This window comes from Scardinius erythrophthalmus (genome assembly GCF_964197995.2).
Source record: "Scardinius erythrophthalmus genome assembly, chromosome: 4".
In the NCBI taxonomy this organism is placed as follows: Eukaryota; Metazoa; Chordata; class Actinopteri; order Cypriniformes; family Leuciscidae; genus Scardinius; species Scardinius erythrophthalmus.
This window is the reverse complement of record NC_138224.1, coordinates 6,025,743-6,042,669: the sequence shown is the minus strand read 5'-3', so window position 1 is coordinate 6,042,669 and position 16,927 is coordinate 6,025,743. Positions and strand designations below refer to the sequence as shown.

The following is a 16,927-nucleotide window of genomic DNA, read 5'->3' as shown; positions in this document are numbered from 1 at the left end:
CCAAGTCCAACGCTAACACGATGTATGATTTTTTATTTTATTTTACTTTGTTCTTTGAGTTTTTTCCCCACAGAAATATTAGGTTTCCAATAAAAATAAATTGATGCATGGTTCATTAGTCTTCATATATGATGATTCACACACCAGTATTGTTAGAACTCATCCACATTTCGGAGAAAGTGCACAAACTGCACAGTGCACGTAGAAAGTAAGTGTCCTGTTTCCTTTCCAATGTAACCATACAACATGGGGGGGGGGGGGGGGGGGGGGGTTCAGTTCAACCACATGCGGTTTCATGTCATCTAACATTACACACCCCATCGCCAAATCATAGAAAAATTCAGTTAAGACAGTTGTATTCATCTTAACAATACACAACAAATCAATATACAGAAAAACTGTAGGCTGTTGTGTAATATTCAGTTTCTGTAAGAGGGTGGAGTAGTTTACTGGTACTGAATATTACTCATCACCTGTGTAGCCTATAGCCTACTCCGTTGACTGGAACAGATTTTCACTGGAACTGAATATTACATCCAAATATTGTTATGTAGCCTAATCAATCAGCATATTGTTGTGTAACTTCACCTATTGGAACAGTATTTCACAATTTTTAACAGGAACTGAATATTACAAACAACTATTACAAAGAACTATTTGTTCACTGTTACCGTTGTACGTAGTTTTTTTTTTCTGTATAGTTCTATTTTGTTAATAAATTTTGCATTCTATTTTGGCTTTCTCGGGTGTCCCTGTTTTTGTTGTGTCCCTTTTGAGCCACGGAGCGAAACGGGTATGGATTGAAAAACCAAAGCAACTGTACGGTTTACAAATCTGAGCACAGCTGAGACTTTTTCTCTGGTAGCCTACTTTTGGCGTAGGATATTTATTTCTGTCAAGGTCAGGCTGCGATGTCAAATGAATTCCCAGGAATGAGTGATGCGCTTTCCCGGGGAAAACGGGAGTGTTGACACTGACAGGTAGGTTATGCCATACAACCAGCGGGTTTAACAGTAGATGCGCTTCGTCTTTTAAACCACCAGATGGCGCTAAAGAGAACAGCAGTAAAAAGTTGTATTGGACAATCACTAAAAAGATTTGTTTAAATGCGTTCACAGGTTCATTCACTCATTATCACTAAACCACTGGTGTAGCCAATGTAGTGAGTGTTAAAGGAACATCAAGAAATATTAAAGGGATAGTTCACTTTAAAATGAAAATTCTGTCATCATATACTCATCCTCATGTTGTTTCAAACCTGTATGAATTTCTTTCTTCTGCTGAACAGAAAGGAAGATATTTAGAAGAATACCAGTAACCAGACAGTTTCTGGTCTCATTGACTTCCATAGTAGGAAAAAAAATACTATGGAAGTCAATGAGACCAGAAAATGTCTGGTTAGTGACATTCTTCTAAATATCTTCCTTTCTGTTCAGCAGAAGAAAGAAATTCATACAGGTTTGAAACAACATGAGGATGAGTATATGATGACAGAATTTTCATTTTAAAGTGAACTATCCCTTTAATAGAAAACTCGTGAAGAGTAATGTGCAAATAGGGGATTGCAAATGCATCCCAGTGATGTTGTTCATATAAACAATGAGAGCTGATCTGACAAAACCATAGATTAGTTTTCAAACATATGAACATGACATTTCAGCCCTCTCACCTATGACTGGCCACAGACTCACTTGCCCAGAACACATTTAAGTAGGCGTATAATGTGTTTAACAATAATATTAATAGCAGAATGACAGAAACTGAAGTGCAGTTCTTAACCGCTCCACTAGGCGGCATGAGCGCGTTTCACTGTCAGAGCGACTCATTTACATCCTTGACAACATTAACACGTGCAGATGACAGCTATTAATATCACACGACACAACTGTACATATTTCAGCAAATAAACCGACACACAGAGTCCGATGAAATGCGGGAATCGAGTGTCATTAAACTCTGCGGTAAGTAACTTTGCACATAAAGTGAATTTCTCTAGTAAAATGATATCGCGACGCTGAATGTTTTGTATAATTATATTTGTACTGATTCATCGCTTTGCTGAAATGTCATCATAGCAGGGCTCGTCAGTTTAATTTTCATGCTGTCTGTTATCTAAATGTTGTTTAGGCTTGTTATTAAATGAAGGCATTAGCGTCTACTAAAGTTTTAATGACTTTGTTGCTCTTCTTTTTCTGAACTCGCACTTTTAGACCTTCAGAAGAGCAAATTAATCTATAGGTGTTGCTTTACATTTATAATCTTTGAATTATTCGCCTTCTGATATTAATATTATTAAGCAGAATGATAAGGAATGGTGTTTTTTATGTGTGTGTCTGTTGTTGTTGTTGTTGTATTCTTACTGTAGGTAATAATAATCTACTGGATTGATGTTTGTTAAAGCTGCACTGTGTAGGATTTTCTCCCATCTAGCGGTGAGATTGTTTATGACTACAACTGAATATTACTTTCTAGCCTCTCCCATTCCGAGGGCGTTTTAACTCCTACGGTGGCCGCATTAATTCAAATCTGCGGCAGTCGCGAGTAATATCCCCCTCGTATTCGTCACGGTGTAAAAACGCGAAAGGCAAAGCTTGACTTTCCAGGTATGTTCAGAGCCCGTCTACGGAGAGAGCCTTGGCACTTCCTATTAAGTTCTATTGTTACCGAATTGTGGTTGTAGTTCCACCAGAGTTCCACTGGGGGCGATCGCCCATGAGTGCAAAACGAATGGGAGTCTAGGCGCTAGACGGCTAAATTTGTCTCCTTCACCCGATTGCCGTTGAGAAATCTCAGATTTTATTGTAAGTTTTGCAAGTTCAACATGGGTTATTGGTCGAAAGCTGAATGAACGAGTACTTATGTCGTTTCGATTTCTTACAGGTTGAGTTGTTGTTGCCCATAACACGCTAGCATTCTGCTAATGAACGGTGATTGGTCAGTGAAGGACTGATTACGACCAGAGATACCGCTTGATGGCATCGTGGCATCCGAAGCGGGACCAGAAACAAACAAAACAAAAACTCTTCCAGCACGTGTGTTTACCTGTGTCAGCTGTGTTGTCGATGCCTCGAGAGAAAAGAAAGTGCAGAGCGCGAAAGCACCAAAGTGACTGAAGGATTGCCGTAAAGCAGTATCTCTGGTCGTACGATGTGTATGACGTCATTGACATTTTAAAAGACCTTTTAAAGCAAATAAGTGACTCTAAAAAATCTAACACCCCGCAATGTGTAATTTCTTTGCATCTCCTTTCGAATACAACATTCAAATTACTAGACAAAAAATTATATCCTGAGAAAAGTGGATTTTGATGGGTATAGCTCCATAGACCTCCATTCATTCTGCACTCGCCTGCGAGCGCCCCCGCATGGACAGAGACGTGTTACTGCAGCCAGTCTTTCCTTACAGAAGGAATGTGTTTGGACCATTACATCAACAGTCAACAGAAGCAGAGCTCAGAGTCGTGTGACAGACATTGACTGTAATGATGGACTTCAGCTCATGGACAGGTAATGTATATGATGTGTGATTGTGTGTTTTACTGTGCTAAACATGTAGGTTCCCATCACTTTCTTTTTGAAGGGCCACTCCTTTGAAAAGCAAATGATGGGAAGGGAAGGGGTGGGATGGGATGGGATGGGAAGGGAAGGGATGGGATGGGAAGGGATGGGATGGGAGGGGAAGGGAAGGGATGGGAAGGGATGGGAAGGGATGGGATGGGATTTGATGGGAAGGGATGGGATGGGAAGGGAAGGGATGGGATGGGAAGGGATGGGATGGGATGGGATGGGAAGGGAAGGGAAGGGAAGGGAAGGGGGATTCATTTTTTATATACAATTAAAATAAATGTTTTCTTTGTGTCCAAAAGCATAACCGCTGCTGGTGACTGTGCCGAAAGCTCCGGGGGGGAACGTACTGGTTTCCCCCTCCTTTGGGCACACGCCTCTCACACACACCACGCACACTCCTATCGCAGAGACCCGACTGGGATTGGACTTCTATTTCACTATTATCCTGAGAGTTTCTAATAAAGCAATTAAAGAGAGATTTGAACCCGTGTCTTCATCACAATCTTGTCTTTAGAGAGTGTGTTTATCCACTCGTCCATCACGGATTTCACAATGATATTTGTTTTTCGGGACTCCTTGTCTAATGGGAACAGTTGAAAGTCAGCAATAGTGGGATTTGAACTCAGGACGCTGTGATTGAAACACAACGCTTTCTCTCCTGAGCCACTGAGACTGCAGAGATAATGTGCGTTTTCAACAGGTTTGATCCAGAGCTTTGTGTTAAATGATGAATAACTTAAGCAAATGTTGGGTTTGAACCAGAACTTTCTGGTTTGAAAACAAGACAACTATACACTGAGCCACAGAGACTGTAATGCAATGGGGATGTTTTAGATTTAAAGTGTATCTTAACGTAAGTTTAAGCTGGGTAAAAGATGCTCATCATTGACTGATATATTAGCTAAATATACGCTATAATACATTTATTGTAATTTAAGTTATTCTTTGTATCAACTGTATCAGTATCTGTGTGTGATTTTGTTGTCCAGTCTACTTTTTAAATAAATGAATATATATATTATGCAGAAAAGTCAGAAGATCTAAAATAGTTTCGCCCTCCTGTGGTGATTTTTGTGAATTACACCGTTACAAATCGAGTTTAATAAACTTAAATGGATTTTTCTTCTGTCCTCTCTGTCCTCCTGTTAAAAACACATTCATAAATATGAAATACCATACTTTCTCGTTTAAAGGCAAACAATTATTTTCTGCGCCACTGAACTTGTATATAATGCATGTTTATTAAGTAACTTAAGCTCAGGCTTTGTAAAAGATGATCTGTATCTGTGGGATTTTAAACATGTTTCTGTTGCTGCTTCATGATTCACAGATGTGATCTCGCCACTATAGTCCGACGAGAGTAAAGTGCAGCTCTTCCTCTTCTCCACTAGTGGCAGAAGTGGGGTTCTCCTTCAGTCTGACACTTCTGCTGCTTGACAACATGATGGTTGATGACAATCACAACACGTGCAGATGAGAAGATGACAGCTACTTAATGTCAGTTTAACTGCACATATTCCAGCTCAACTGCAAATAAAACCGACACACAGACTGATAAAATGAAGGAACCGAGTGTCACGAGACTCACCTGTAAGTAACTTTCCGCTTAAAGTCAATTTCTCTTGTCAAATGACTTGAACGAACTACATATCAAATTAATCGTTAGTTGTAGCGTTACCTTTTTAGTCTCTGAATGAATCGGCCTCTGATATTCTCACTATAAAGTGTAATAAGAAGGACTATTGCAGTGTTTTCTGGATTGATGTGAGAGTCAGCAGGAGTTGTGTGAAGCTCTGATGTTCTCCTGTTGCTTCATGCTTTTCTACTTCCTGTTATGACTGGGATATGAGAGTAAAACACAGCCTCTAAAATGGTATTTTAATTAAAAATGTCATAATACTACAGGCATGAAACAATGAAGTCAAGAGCAATGACTAGACACTTTGCTCTTGGTTTTCATTGTGTATTATTTCTGTAATCTTGCTCTGATGTTTTGTAGGTCTGGCATTCTTTGAATGAGGAATTAGTTTTTAGTTTTATTCAGTGTTTTCTTCATTCTGTGGCCTGGAAGACAGTAATTGAAATAAACGAGATGAACAGTAGATTGACGATACAGCATTAATAATGTATAACAGATTTAATTTTAGACTACTTATAAATGTATATATTTTAAGATATACAGTGTGTAATGATGTGTTTGTTTATGCCGTGACTACAGAATCAGAGATGTGTTGTGGAGCGTAAACCCGACCAACACAAGCAGAGCTCAGAGTCGTGTGACAGACATTGTCTGTAATGATGGACTTCTGCTCATGGACAGGTAATGTATATGATGTGTGATTGTGTGTTTTACTGTGCTAAACATGTAGGTTCCCATCACTTTCTTTTTGAAGGGCCTCCTCTTTGAAAATCAAATGATGGGAACGGGACATTTTTTATTTACAATTAACTCTTTTTTTCTTCATGCCCCAAAGCATAACCACTGCTGGTGACTGTGCCGGAAGCTCCGGGGGAGACCGCACTGGTATCCCCCTCGTTTGGGTGCACGCCGCTCACACACACTCCTATCACAGAGACCCGGCTGGAATTGAACCAGCAACCTCTGAACCGTGAGGGAGCACTCTTACCTTTGAGCCACAGATCTCTTGTCTCTTCATGTGAAGGAACTTCTATTTCACTATTTACTTGTATGTGACCTGTGATTTTTAAATAAACCAGTTAAAGCTTTCAGTTGTGTGATTTGAACCCAAGCCTCAATCACAGTCTTGTGACCAGAGCACATGTGTTTAGCCACTTGTGCCACTATGACTTTCACACTGAATCCTGGAGTTTGGGCCACTTTGTTGGAAATAATACCAAATGTACACACAATCATAAGAATTTTCAATAAGAACTTTATTCACTTTACATCCCAAACTCAAACTGATAACAGTAAATATAATGTCAAACTGGAAGTATTAACATATGTCATCTTATATTTATGAACTATTATTTAGACTAACTTTTCAAATCTGATGTTACTATATATGAAAATACTATTTGGAGTAACGTCTGTGTTTATTTATGTCTGTATCCTACAGAATAAGGGATGATTGGAGCGTCCAGTCAACAGAAGCAGAGCATGTGGACAGACATTGACTGTAATGATGGACTTCTGCTCATGGACAGGTAACTCTTCTAATGTGTGAATGTGTGTTGTTGGCTTATAAATTTGTAGGTTAAGTTACCATAGTTTTCTTTTTGAGGGGTCACTCCTTTAAAATGCAAATGATGGTAACCTAAGTAGGTGGGGAAGGGATGGAGACCTAACTAGTCAAAACAGGTAGACTTGAACAAGATAATCTTATACCATATTGATGGAAAAACTCTCAGAGAAAGGAAATGTGTCCCATTACATTACATTATGTTAGGGTTTCCCAAACAAGGGTTCGTGAAGGAATTTCAGGGAGTATCTAATTTCATGAAAAATGTAGTTTTTTGCAATGGGGGCTGAATAATTTCGATTGCAACTGTATACACACACACAAACAATATTGGCATTTCCTTGTTTGCAAGATGTCTAGTGTTCAGAAGGTCCAGATTTATGACCATCTGTTGGACAGCAGCAAGTCTTTTTGATTGAGTTTAGAGGAAAAAGTCACAGCTAACACTTGTTTGGACTGAGCTTGATTTGTCTGCTTAGGAGTTTTGAACCAAAAACAAGAATCCAATAAGTTCTGATATCTTTAGCAAACACAAACTCAGCATTCACATTCATCTCAGAGGTAATCGCTCAAGTTCTACATGTTGCTTTGGAAGCGCATGGCCTGGTTTCTGCCATCTTTGCTTCATTGTCACATGGGTTCAGAACATTGTTTTGAGCCAATCACCAGAGTCCTAATTGTCATGTGACTAATCACTCCATATTTGACTAATCACTCCATACTCCTAAAACACTGTTGAGATTCCTATACATCTATTATAATGTCATATTTACTAACTAATTTTATATCGAAAGATAAGTGCGCCTGGAGAAGTGTTGGAATTGAGTCGTCTTCGGTGGTTCAGTGGTAGCGGTACCGTCGCTAAGATAAAAGGTTACCGGTTCTATTCCAGCTTGTTGTGGTTTTATACAATTTCAGACTCTGTTTCAAAAGACAAACATAACAGGAGAACTGTCAAACCTGTGATGTCTATTGGCTCAATGGTAGTGGTGCTGTCACTGAAGCGAAAGGTTTCCGGTTCTATTCCAGCTTGTTATTGCGGTTTTATACTCTGTTGTGATTTCAGACTCTGTTTCAAAAGATAAACGTACCAGGAGAACTGTCAAACCTGTGTTGTCTTCAGTGGCTCAATGGTAGTGGTGCTGTCACTGAAGCGAAAGGTTTCTGGTTCTATTCCTACTTGTTGCGGTTTTATACTCTGTTGTGATTATCAAAAGATAAACGTACCAGGAGAACCGGCCGAACCGTGCAGGCGCTGGTGGCGCAGTGGTGGAGTCATGGTATAACCTTCCCAAGGTCCTTGGTTCAAGCCCGGGTCTGGCGTCTGTACACCCAAAAAACCAAAGGGGGGGGTAGTGTGTGTGTGTCCCCCCCCCGAGGTTTCGGAGTGCCTGTCGCTGCGGTTATCTTGCTTCGCGCTTATTTTTTGCTACGTTTAATAATATAATAATTAAAAATCAACTTAATTATTAAAAACCTTTGGGGCGGGGCGGGGCGGGGCGGGGCGGGGCGGGGCGGGGCGGGGCGGGGCTTCTTTTTTGGACTTTGGCTTTTTTTTCTTTTTTGGACTTTGACTTTTCTTTTTTGGACTTTGACTTTTTTTCTTTTTCATTATTCTTTTCTTTTTCATTTTTGGACTTTTTTTCACTTTAGTTGTTAAAAGTAACTAAGTTACTTTTAAAAGTTACTTAGTAATAGTTACTTTTAAAAGTTGTTAAAAGTAACTAAGTAATAGTTAGTTTAAAGTAACTAAGTAATAGTTACTTTTACAAGTACTTTTACAACTAAGTAACTTTTTAACTAAGTAACTTTTAAAAGTAACTAAGTAACAGTTACTTTTAACAACTAAATTTCTAAAACAAAAGTGAAAAGTTACTTTTAAAAGTAACTAAGTAATAGTTACCAAGTTACTAAGTATAGCTAATTTAACTTAGTCACTTTTAAAAGTGGTTACTGGTTTACCATAAAAGATACCATAAAAAGTAAAAGTAATAAGTAAAATAAAAAGTAAGTAAAAGTAACTATTACTTTGTTACTTAGTTACTTTTAAAAGTTTTTTTAGCAACTAAATTTAAAGTAAAAGTAAAAAGTACAAAATGAAAAAATAATGAAAGAAAAAAAAGTCACACTTTACAAATAAAAAAAGTGAAAGCAAAAGTTCAAAATGAAAAAATAAATAATTTTTTACACTTTACCTATTTAACACTCACTATGTTTAAACTGTTAAATAGAAGTCAGCTTATCAAAATTTATAATTCAAAATGTATTGTTTATAATTGTGTCTGTGATTAAGGAACTGATGGAAAGCATCCAGATCTTTATGCAAGAAATACCTCAAGAGTTCTTTCTAGCCTCTCTTTATGATGTTCAGCAGGCAGTTTATATGATAATGTTGTGTTTTATATTCTCTCGATGTTGAGTTGTGTTCTATATTCTCTCGATGTTGAGTTGTGGGTTCCTATCATTTTCTTTTTGAAAAAGCAAGTGATGGGAACTTAAATGGGTGGGGAAGGGACAGGGAGTGAACATCTTTATATACAATTAATTTTAGAGAGTCCCCTGAAGAACTGTCCAAAAATGCCACTTTATGATTTGTTGAATTGTGCAACTTAAAGAAATAGAAAAACATACGCATGTTGAGCATGCAGTACGCATGTAGTACATCTGTTTATGTGCCATGCACCTTATTCTGTATCAAGACACAATTTTTATTAGACAATAGAGTAGAAACTTCTTGTACAGAGGAGTTTATTACAGAACATTACTTTTGACAAATCATATAAAGGGATATAGCAAGATATGCTGTTTTTTTAACACCAAACTGCATGATACTGAGCCCTGAGACTGAAACCTCCATCAAGACATTAAAAAGCCAAGCTTCGGCCAATGAGAAAAACGTTCTGCACATTAACCTGATATGCAGGTTTGCATCTGAGGACTAAGCTGAAGCACAGAAACACTGCCTGCGCATAAGACGGTCAGAAAGCAGCATTTTAGCCATCGATTTTCAGATCCTTGGCCACGAGCATCGCTGTGACGGGGTGCATTGCTCCACGGTGCTCCTTAAAAGTCTTCACTGCCTCGTCGCTGTACTTGGAGAAGTTGTAAACTTCCCTAAAAGGGAAAGAGAGAGAGAAGGGTCAGCAAGTGCACTTTTGAAATGGTCTTGAAGAGCTCTCGACAATTAAAAACAAGTTTAGTCAATGTTTTGTTGCTCATGTCAGCAAGGAAATGACAAAACGGTGACACTTCATTTTAAGGTGTCATTGTTACAGTGTAATTATATATTTAAGTACTGAGAAATATTAAACAACTACATGTACTTACTATAGGGTTAGGGTAGGATTAGGATTTGGTTGAGGGTTATTTGCATGTAATTATGCATAATTTACTGTTATTAATATGGTAAGTACATGTAACATGTAACAAGGACACTGTAAAATAAAGTGTTACCAACTTTCTGTAACGTCCTGTTCCTTTTGGTCCATTTTTAACAACTGACCCTAATTATTGCTGTTGCTGTTTTTGGTCCAATCATGGACTTCTCAGAACAAATGAATGAATATACTTAAAGAGCGGGCGAGTGAATTTCATTCTGCCCTGTTCGGTAGCCATCTTCAGCGCCAGGGGAACAGCTTCCTCCCAATGTGCCCTCACACAGACACGCAACCACCTGCATAAACACAAACAATTTGACATGAAATATTGAAATATGTGATAATCAGATAATTTAAAGAAACAGGTCTGCCGTTTACCTGAAGCGAACCTCTGAGTTTTTAACACTGCTCAGCTGGTAGACCTCCTGCATCTTCTTCACATGGGACAGAGGAAGCGGCTCCTGATACAGGCAATGCACAGAGGACAGACACTCTTTAAATTAAAATTTTAAAAAGTTAAAAATGTAATTGAATCCATAATATACATCATAGTAAACTTGTTAGGTTTACATTTAAAATGTAAGATTTTATGTGTGGTTTTACAGATATGTGATTTTATCTTGCAGATTCAAGACAAAACAGGATGCAAACAAGATATTCTGGTTCCTAGATATGATCAGGTCCCAGTTTTAACTTATTTAGTACCTCTTGGAGTAACAGAGCCACAAACTCAATGAGTTGAGGAGAGTTTAATTGCTTCACGTCTGCCTCAGTGAAACTTGCAAGATCCCCTTCTTTTGTCTAAAATGCACGAACACACAGAGAAAGAGGAAGAGAGGGGTTTGTAATGTAATTTAATTTAGATGTAATTTAGAGATAGAAGGGAGGGTGGGATCTTATGCTTTCAAAGCTAGTTTTCTATTGCTAGCCTCTGGGAAGTTGCCTACCCTACCTTTAACAGGAGAAAGACTCACCTTTACCCATCTCTGGCACAGAGCAGTGCAGGCATCGGCCATAGTGGTGTCATACCTGTGCACAAAGAGGCCACAAACACATTTTTTGTGGACTTTCCAGAGACATAATGATTTTTGATGATTTCTGGTATTGCTATCCATGGGGGGACATTTTGTCCTCACTACATAGGGAATACCTGAACCACACACACACACACACACACACACACACACACACACACACACACACACAAATGTGCACTGGTGCTGGGGGGGGGGGGGCATTCCTGGTGTGTGCATCCATGCATTCCTGTCCACTTTATTCAAGAAGTTAGTGATGTGTAGAATCTTAAACAGAAAAATATCTACTCTCATGCCGTTAAAAAGGTCTGAATGTGTTGTGGCCACTGCACTCCAGCGCCATAAGGATCCAAGGCATTATGCTGGAAGTGAAGCGCGCTTGCGCCGCCTAGTGGAGAGGATCAGAAACTGCATCAATCATTAGGTTAATTAAGGCAGGTGAAAATATCGTCGCATTAATAAACGAAAAGATGTGGTGGACAGTCGCGGATGAAAGGAGTGCGATGTAAAATCCATGTATTTGAAAACAAGCACGCAGTTTCGACGACTCTCAAACAGTACAGCAAGAGTAAGACATTTCTATAAGATATTTCTATATTTGGGGACTATGATTGATTTGAAATATTGTTTATCATGCATCCTAATTAAACATTCAGTTTAATTTCTCGTTGTTGCGTCGGGTTTTGCCGTTTCAATCAGCAATAATCATGACGATGCATTAAGCAAATGCAGTGAACGCGAAGCTCGCTGACTTCTTTAATAGAAAGTTTAACCTATAAAACTTACTGTAAATATGTTTAAAACTTTGCTTTATTTGAATCAAATACTGTTTATGTAAATGTAGAGCGTTTCAGAGCACGTTAAAGTTAGTTTTAGGTTCGAAATGCGTTGGAGGACTCATGAACAACTATCACAAAACATAGTTGTGGTCAGATTTATTGGCATCCCTGTAAAATATGATCAAAGATGGCTGTATAAATTAAATATGCATTGTTTATCCTTTTGATCTATCATTAAAAACAAATATATATTTTTTTCTTTTATTAAATACTTTAAGCAACCTCCTTTTGCCAAGATATCAGCTCTGAGTTTTCTCCTATAATGCCTGATGAGTTTGGAGAACACCTGACCTGAGATCAGAGACCATCTCTCCAGATCCTTCAGATTCCCAGCCCCATGCTGGTGCTTCTTCTCTTCAGTTTTCTATAGGGTTCAGGTCAGGGAACTGGGATGGTCGTGGCAGAAGCTTCATTGTGTGCTCAGTGACACATTTTGATTGATGTTTGTTTTGGATCATTGTCCTGATGGAAGATCCAACCACGGCCCATTAGAAGATTTCTAGCAGAGGCCGTCAGGTTTTGATTTTTTATCTGTTGGTATTTACTCAAATCCATGATACCATGCATCTGAACAAGATGTCCAGGACCTCCATCTAAAACAATATGCACACAACATTAAATATCCAGCATTTAACCATGGGCGGGGTATTTTTATCCCTGTTTCCTCCAACCCCGTCTGGTGGGTTTGCTGCCAAAAAGAATTTGGCCTTTGTGTTTCCTCATATTTATACTCACGTGAAACAAGAAGTCATAGCTAGACAATTTCAGGACCTTGGTGTGCTAAAAAATGTAAATATTAATGGGAATATGTTTTACTCATAAAAAATTCTAGGGCTGCCAATAATTGTGGCCAACGTGTTTTGGAGAAAAGCATTTATTTCCTAATGTGATTTACTTTCTATTCTTTTACTTCAATGAAAGGTTATTTTTTCCTCTTGATTTTTTTTTTTTTTTTAAATTAAAGATAGAAAGGATGCAGATTTATTTTACATGCAGATTTATTTTACAGATTTATTTTACAGCCATCTTTGATCATAGCAGGGGTGCCAATAATTCTGACCACAATTGTAAAAACAGTTGTGGATCATTCAGGTAATGACACACATTACAAAGGTATGTCAACTTTTTATTTTTATTTTATTTTAGCTTGTAAGCATCATCTGCTATGTGAAATAGGGCAGTAGAAATGTGAACATAATTATCCTTGTGTTTTTGTCCTGATATATTTAAATAATATACCCATATTAGACTTTTGCTTCATTCATTGTATTATTATTTTACACATATATAGTCAATATTTGTTAATTTTATTTACTCTGATTAAAATAAGATTTTACTTTACTCAAGTCAAATACAATATTTTACTTGATGAGAGTGCTAAATTAAATTAAATATTATATAAATAAAAACAAAATGTGAGGATAGTCCTTGTAGTGAAAACCTGAGCTCCCAAATAATAACACTATGATAAAAATATTAATAACACTTTACAATAAGGTATCATTTGTTAACATTAATGTATTACACTAACATGAACTAACAATGAGAGCAATATATTTGTTACAATATTTATTTAAAATTTGCTAGTTAATAAAAAAAAACAGTCGTTCATTATTTGTTCATGTTAGTTCACCGTGCATGAACTTATGTTAACAAATACAACTTTTGATTTTAATAATGTATTAGTAGCCTAAATGTTGAAATTAACATTAAGATTAATAAATCCTGCAGTATTGTTCATGTTAACTAAAGTAGTTAACCAATGTTTAAGTGTAAACCTTATTGTAAAGTGTTACAAAAACATTATTGTCAGCCTAATAGAATATTGTTAAATCTATGTTTTTGTTCTTCGTTGTCTGTGTTTTAGACGTGTTTCGGTCCGCAGATATGGAGAGAATGTTTTCACATTCTGAGTAGCATAACTCAAGTTCACTTGTGTGTTCAGGTCATTTTGTGCAGAGGCAAGTTGAAATATTACATTGATGTGTTGTGTGTTGTGTGTTGTGTGTGTGTGTGTGTGTGTGTTTTTGTTTATATTACATTGTGGGGACCAGCCAGCGGTCCCCATGAGGGAAATGGGTTAATAAACATACTAAATTATATTTTTTTGAAAATGTAAAAATGCAGAAGGTTTTCTGTGATGGGTAGGTTTAGGGGTAGGGTTAGTGTAAGGGGACAGAATATACAGTTTGTACTCTATAAAAACCATTACGTCTATGGAGAGTCCCCACAAAGATGTGTGCGCCTGTTTGTTTGTGTGTGTGTTTGTGTTTGTTTGTGTGTGTGTGTGTGTGTGCGTGTGTGTGTGTGTGTGTGTGTGTGTGTGTGTGTGTGTGTGTGTGTGTGTGTGTGTGTGTGTGTGTGTGTGTCAGGCGCGTAGCCAGTAATGGGCCAGGGCGGCACTGGCCCACCCACATAACTCACTGGCCCGCCCAGGCAAGTTTGATCAAAATACATTTTTAGTTTATTTTTATTATTCAAATGTATTTAAGAAAATATATTAATATAAACCTGATTTATTGTTGACTGGTGTGTGTGTTTAATTCTGTTTCCGAATAAAATGCGTGAAAGCCTCCCTCCGGAACGTAATTGGTTGCTAGGGGTTCCGAGTCCGACAGGCAGACTCTCTAGGCGGCGGGCTCTGGCGGTCTTTAGTTCTTTGAAAAATAACTCTGTGACTCTTTGGACTATGATGAGATCATTTCTGTTTTTAATACTAAACCCAGGCACTTGCATCTTGTTTTGTAGAATGAAAACAACAAAGGTAGGCCAGTTGTTTAACTAATTTCCTTCATTTTTGCCCGTGAAGTGATTTAAGGCGAGACACGGCAAAAACATCGTTTGTTTTTTTTTCACTGGTCAATTTTAAGATTTTGGGCTATTTGTCTTCTTCAATGCATTATTTCAGACTTGTGGTGAAAAAAAAATCCAAAATACACATTTAGGTCTTTATTTTACTACATTTTGTCTATTTGCGTCTTTATATTTCTCCTAAATTCAACAAAAGTTGGCGTTGTTAATCAATATGCTGCACCGCGATCGCTTTCTGCACCTGTCATAACACAAACACCGTTGAAAAGCTCTCTACTTTCTCCTGTACACAATGCTGTCGGAACCAAATATGGTAATTTCCTTTAATCAGCAACCAATCGTGAAAGTACAATGGGGCATTTAACTCTAAAAGCGAAATCTCATTGGCTGATATCAATTTCTGACAATGTGATTCGTTCAGATGCATCACGTGACGTGCTCTGACATTTTGATGTGTGTTTTTGACTGTTTTTGACTGGGGTTCTGTTCAGTTGTTGGCCATAAATGCTGTGTTATAAGTTTTGATGTGTTTTAGGTGGTTTGTATTGTTGTTGCTGATGATTTGATAAGATATTGTGTCTGTAAATAGTTGTTTCTGCTAAAAAGTATGATTTTTTACATTACAAATCTTTAAATGCTGTTTTCTCAAAATTAGTTGTTTGTCATTCTCCAGAATAACTGAGGAAGTTTTATGGTAATATCTATTATTTTAAAATGTTACCCTATTCACCTGTCTCGCCTTAAGTTACTGGTGTGTTGTGTACTGTATAGCTGAATGCCTTATAGGCTATCCTACTGTACATTGTTTAGTTTAAATTAGTTGCAATTTTTTGGCACAAAAGCTTAATTTCCACCAGGCTGCATTGTATATGGTTGATTTAACAGAAATTGGGGAGTGTGTTGTTATTCATTTCAAACCATGCTTATTAATATATTATTATTATTTACTTATTAATTATTATTTAAGTAATTTTTTTTTCTAGGAAAAACTATTGGCCCACTCACTTTTTCACTGGCCCGCCCAAAATACAATTTCTGCCTACGCCACTGGTGTGTGTGTGTGTGTGGACATGTTTTTCTACACCGGTGGGGACTTAAACCTGAATGCACACAGATTCATGGGGACTCGTGTCACCGTAGGGACCTAAACTGAGGTCCCCATGGGTACAAAAGCTTATAAATCATACAGAATTAGTTTTTTTTTTGAAAATGTAAAAATGCAGAATGTCTCCTGTGATGGGTAGGTTAGGGGAAGGGTTAGTGTAAGGGGATAGAATATACAGTTTGTACAGTATAAAAACCATTACGTCTATGGAGAGTCCTCACAAAGATAGTGCACCAGACGTGTGTGTGTGTGTGTGTGTGAATCAATCTCATGTATTGAATGCAAGGGCTTGCCAAGACACTGGCCCCTTTGGTTTCATGAACAGGTCTTTATTATTGAAATTATTGATGACAATATTAATTTCCATTGCAATATTTATATCAGAATAACAAACAGACTAACATATTTTTTAAATTCTTCACATTTTTTAAGTAATACAATATATTTACATAATAATTTACATTTATATTATTTTAATATATGCCTAAATAATTTGGCAATTTGGGCTGATCCCTTGCACGTCACAGCTTTAATGAATCTTTTGTTTCAAATCAGTAAGTTGTTGTCGCCGGCGCCGCCATGTCGTGGATCTGCGGTGTTTATCTTTGCCAAAGAAAGAGGACACAATTAGAAAACAATCAGACGCTTCTGACTCACAGACACAGTAAGTACGTTTTCATATTTTAAGAATTTGCTTTTGACAATTCAAACGCGAGTTTTGTGCAGTAGAGTAGCGCTTGCTTGTCGTTTCTACGATCACAAATGCAGACATGGTTTTATGTTTACATGATGTTCTCCCCCGTGGCTCGACGCGTAAAAACACAGTAAAGTCATTATAATCAGTAGTAAGTATGTCCCCAATTAAATAAAACCTTACCAATCTGATACGGTCTGTTCCAGTCGCGCTGGCAAAGTTGCTCGATCGGCTTGGTCATCTGTTGTCCGGTTCGGAATCAGATTCGGGCTCGGTTGACAAGGTCATTTCCGACATC

General features: G+C 37.6%; 1 protein-coding gene across 1 annotated transcript; it reads right to left on the bottom strand.

Annotated features, from left to right (window-relative positions):
- Positions 1-9,439: 9,439 nt before the first annotated feature.
- LOC308690146 (leukotriene A-4 hydrolase-like) lies at positions 9,440-16,927 on the bottom strand. Its single transcript, XM_081364447.1, has 6 exons — positions 16,813-16,927; positions 11,121-11,175; positions 10,852-10,947; positions 10,525-10,607; positions 10,338-10,442; positions 9,440-9,883 (listed from the first exon to the last, which is right to left on the bottom strand). The coding sequence occupies exons 2-6, from the start codon at positions 11,160-11,162 to the stop codon at positions 9,763-9,765; spliced, it is 447 nt and encodes a 148-aa protein (XP_081220573.1). The 5' UTR covers positions 11,163-11,175; positions 16,813-16,927; the 3' UTR covers positions 9,440-9,762.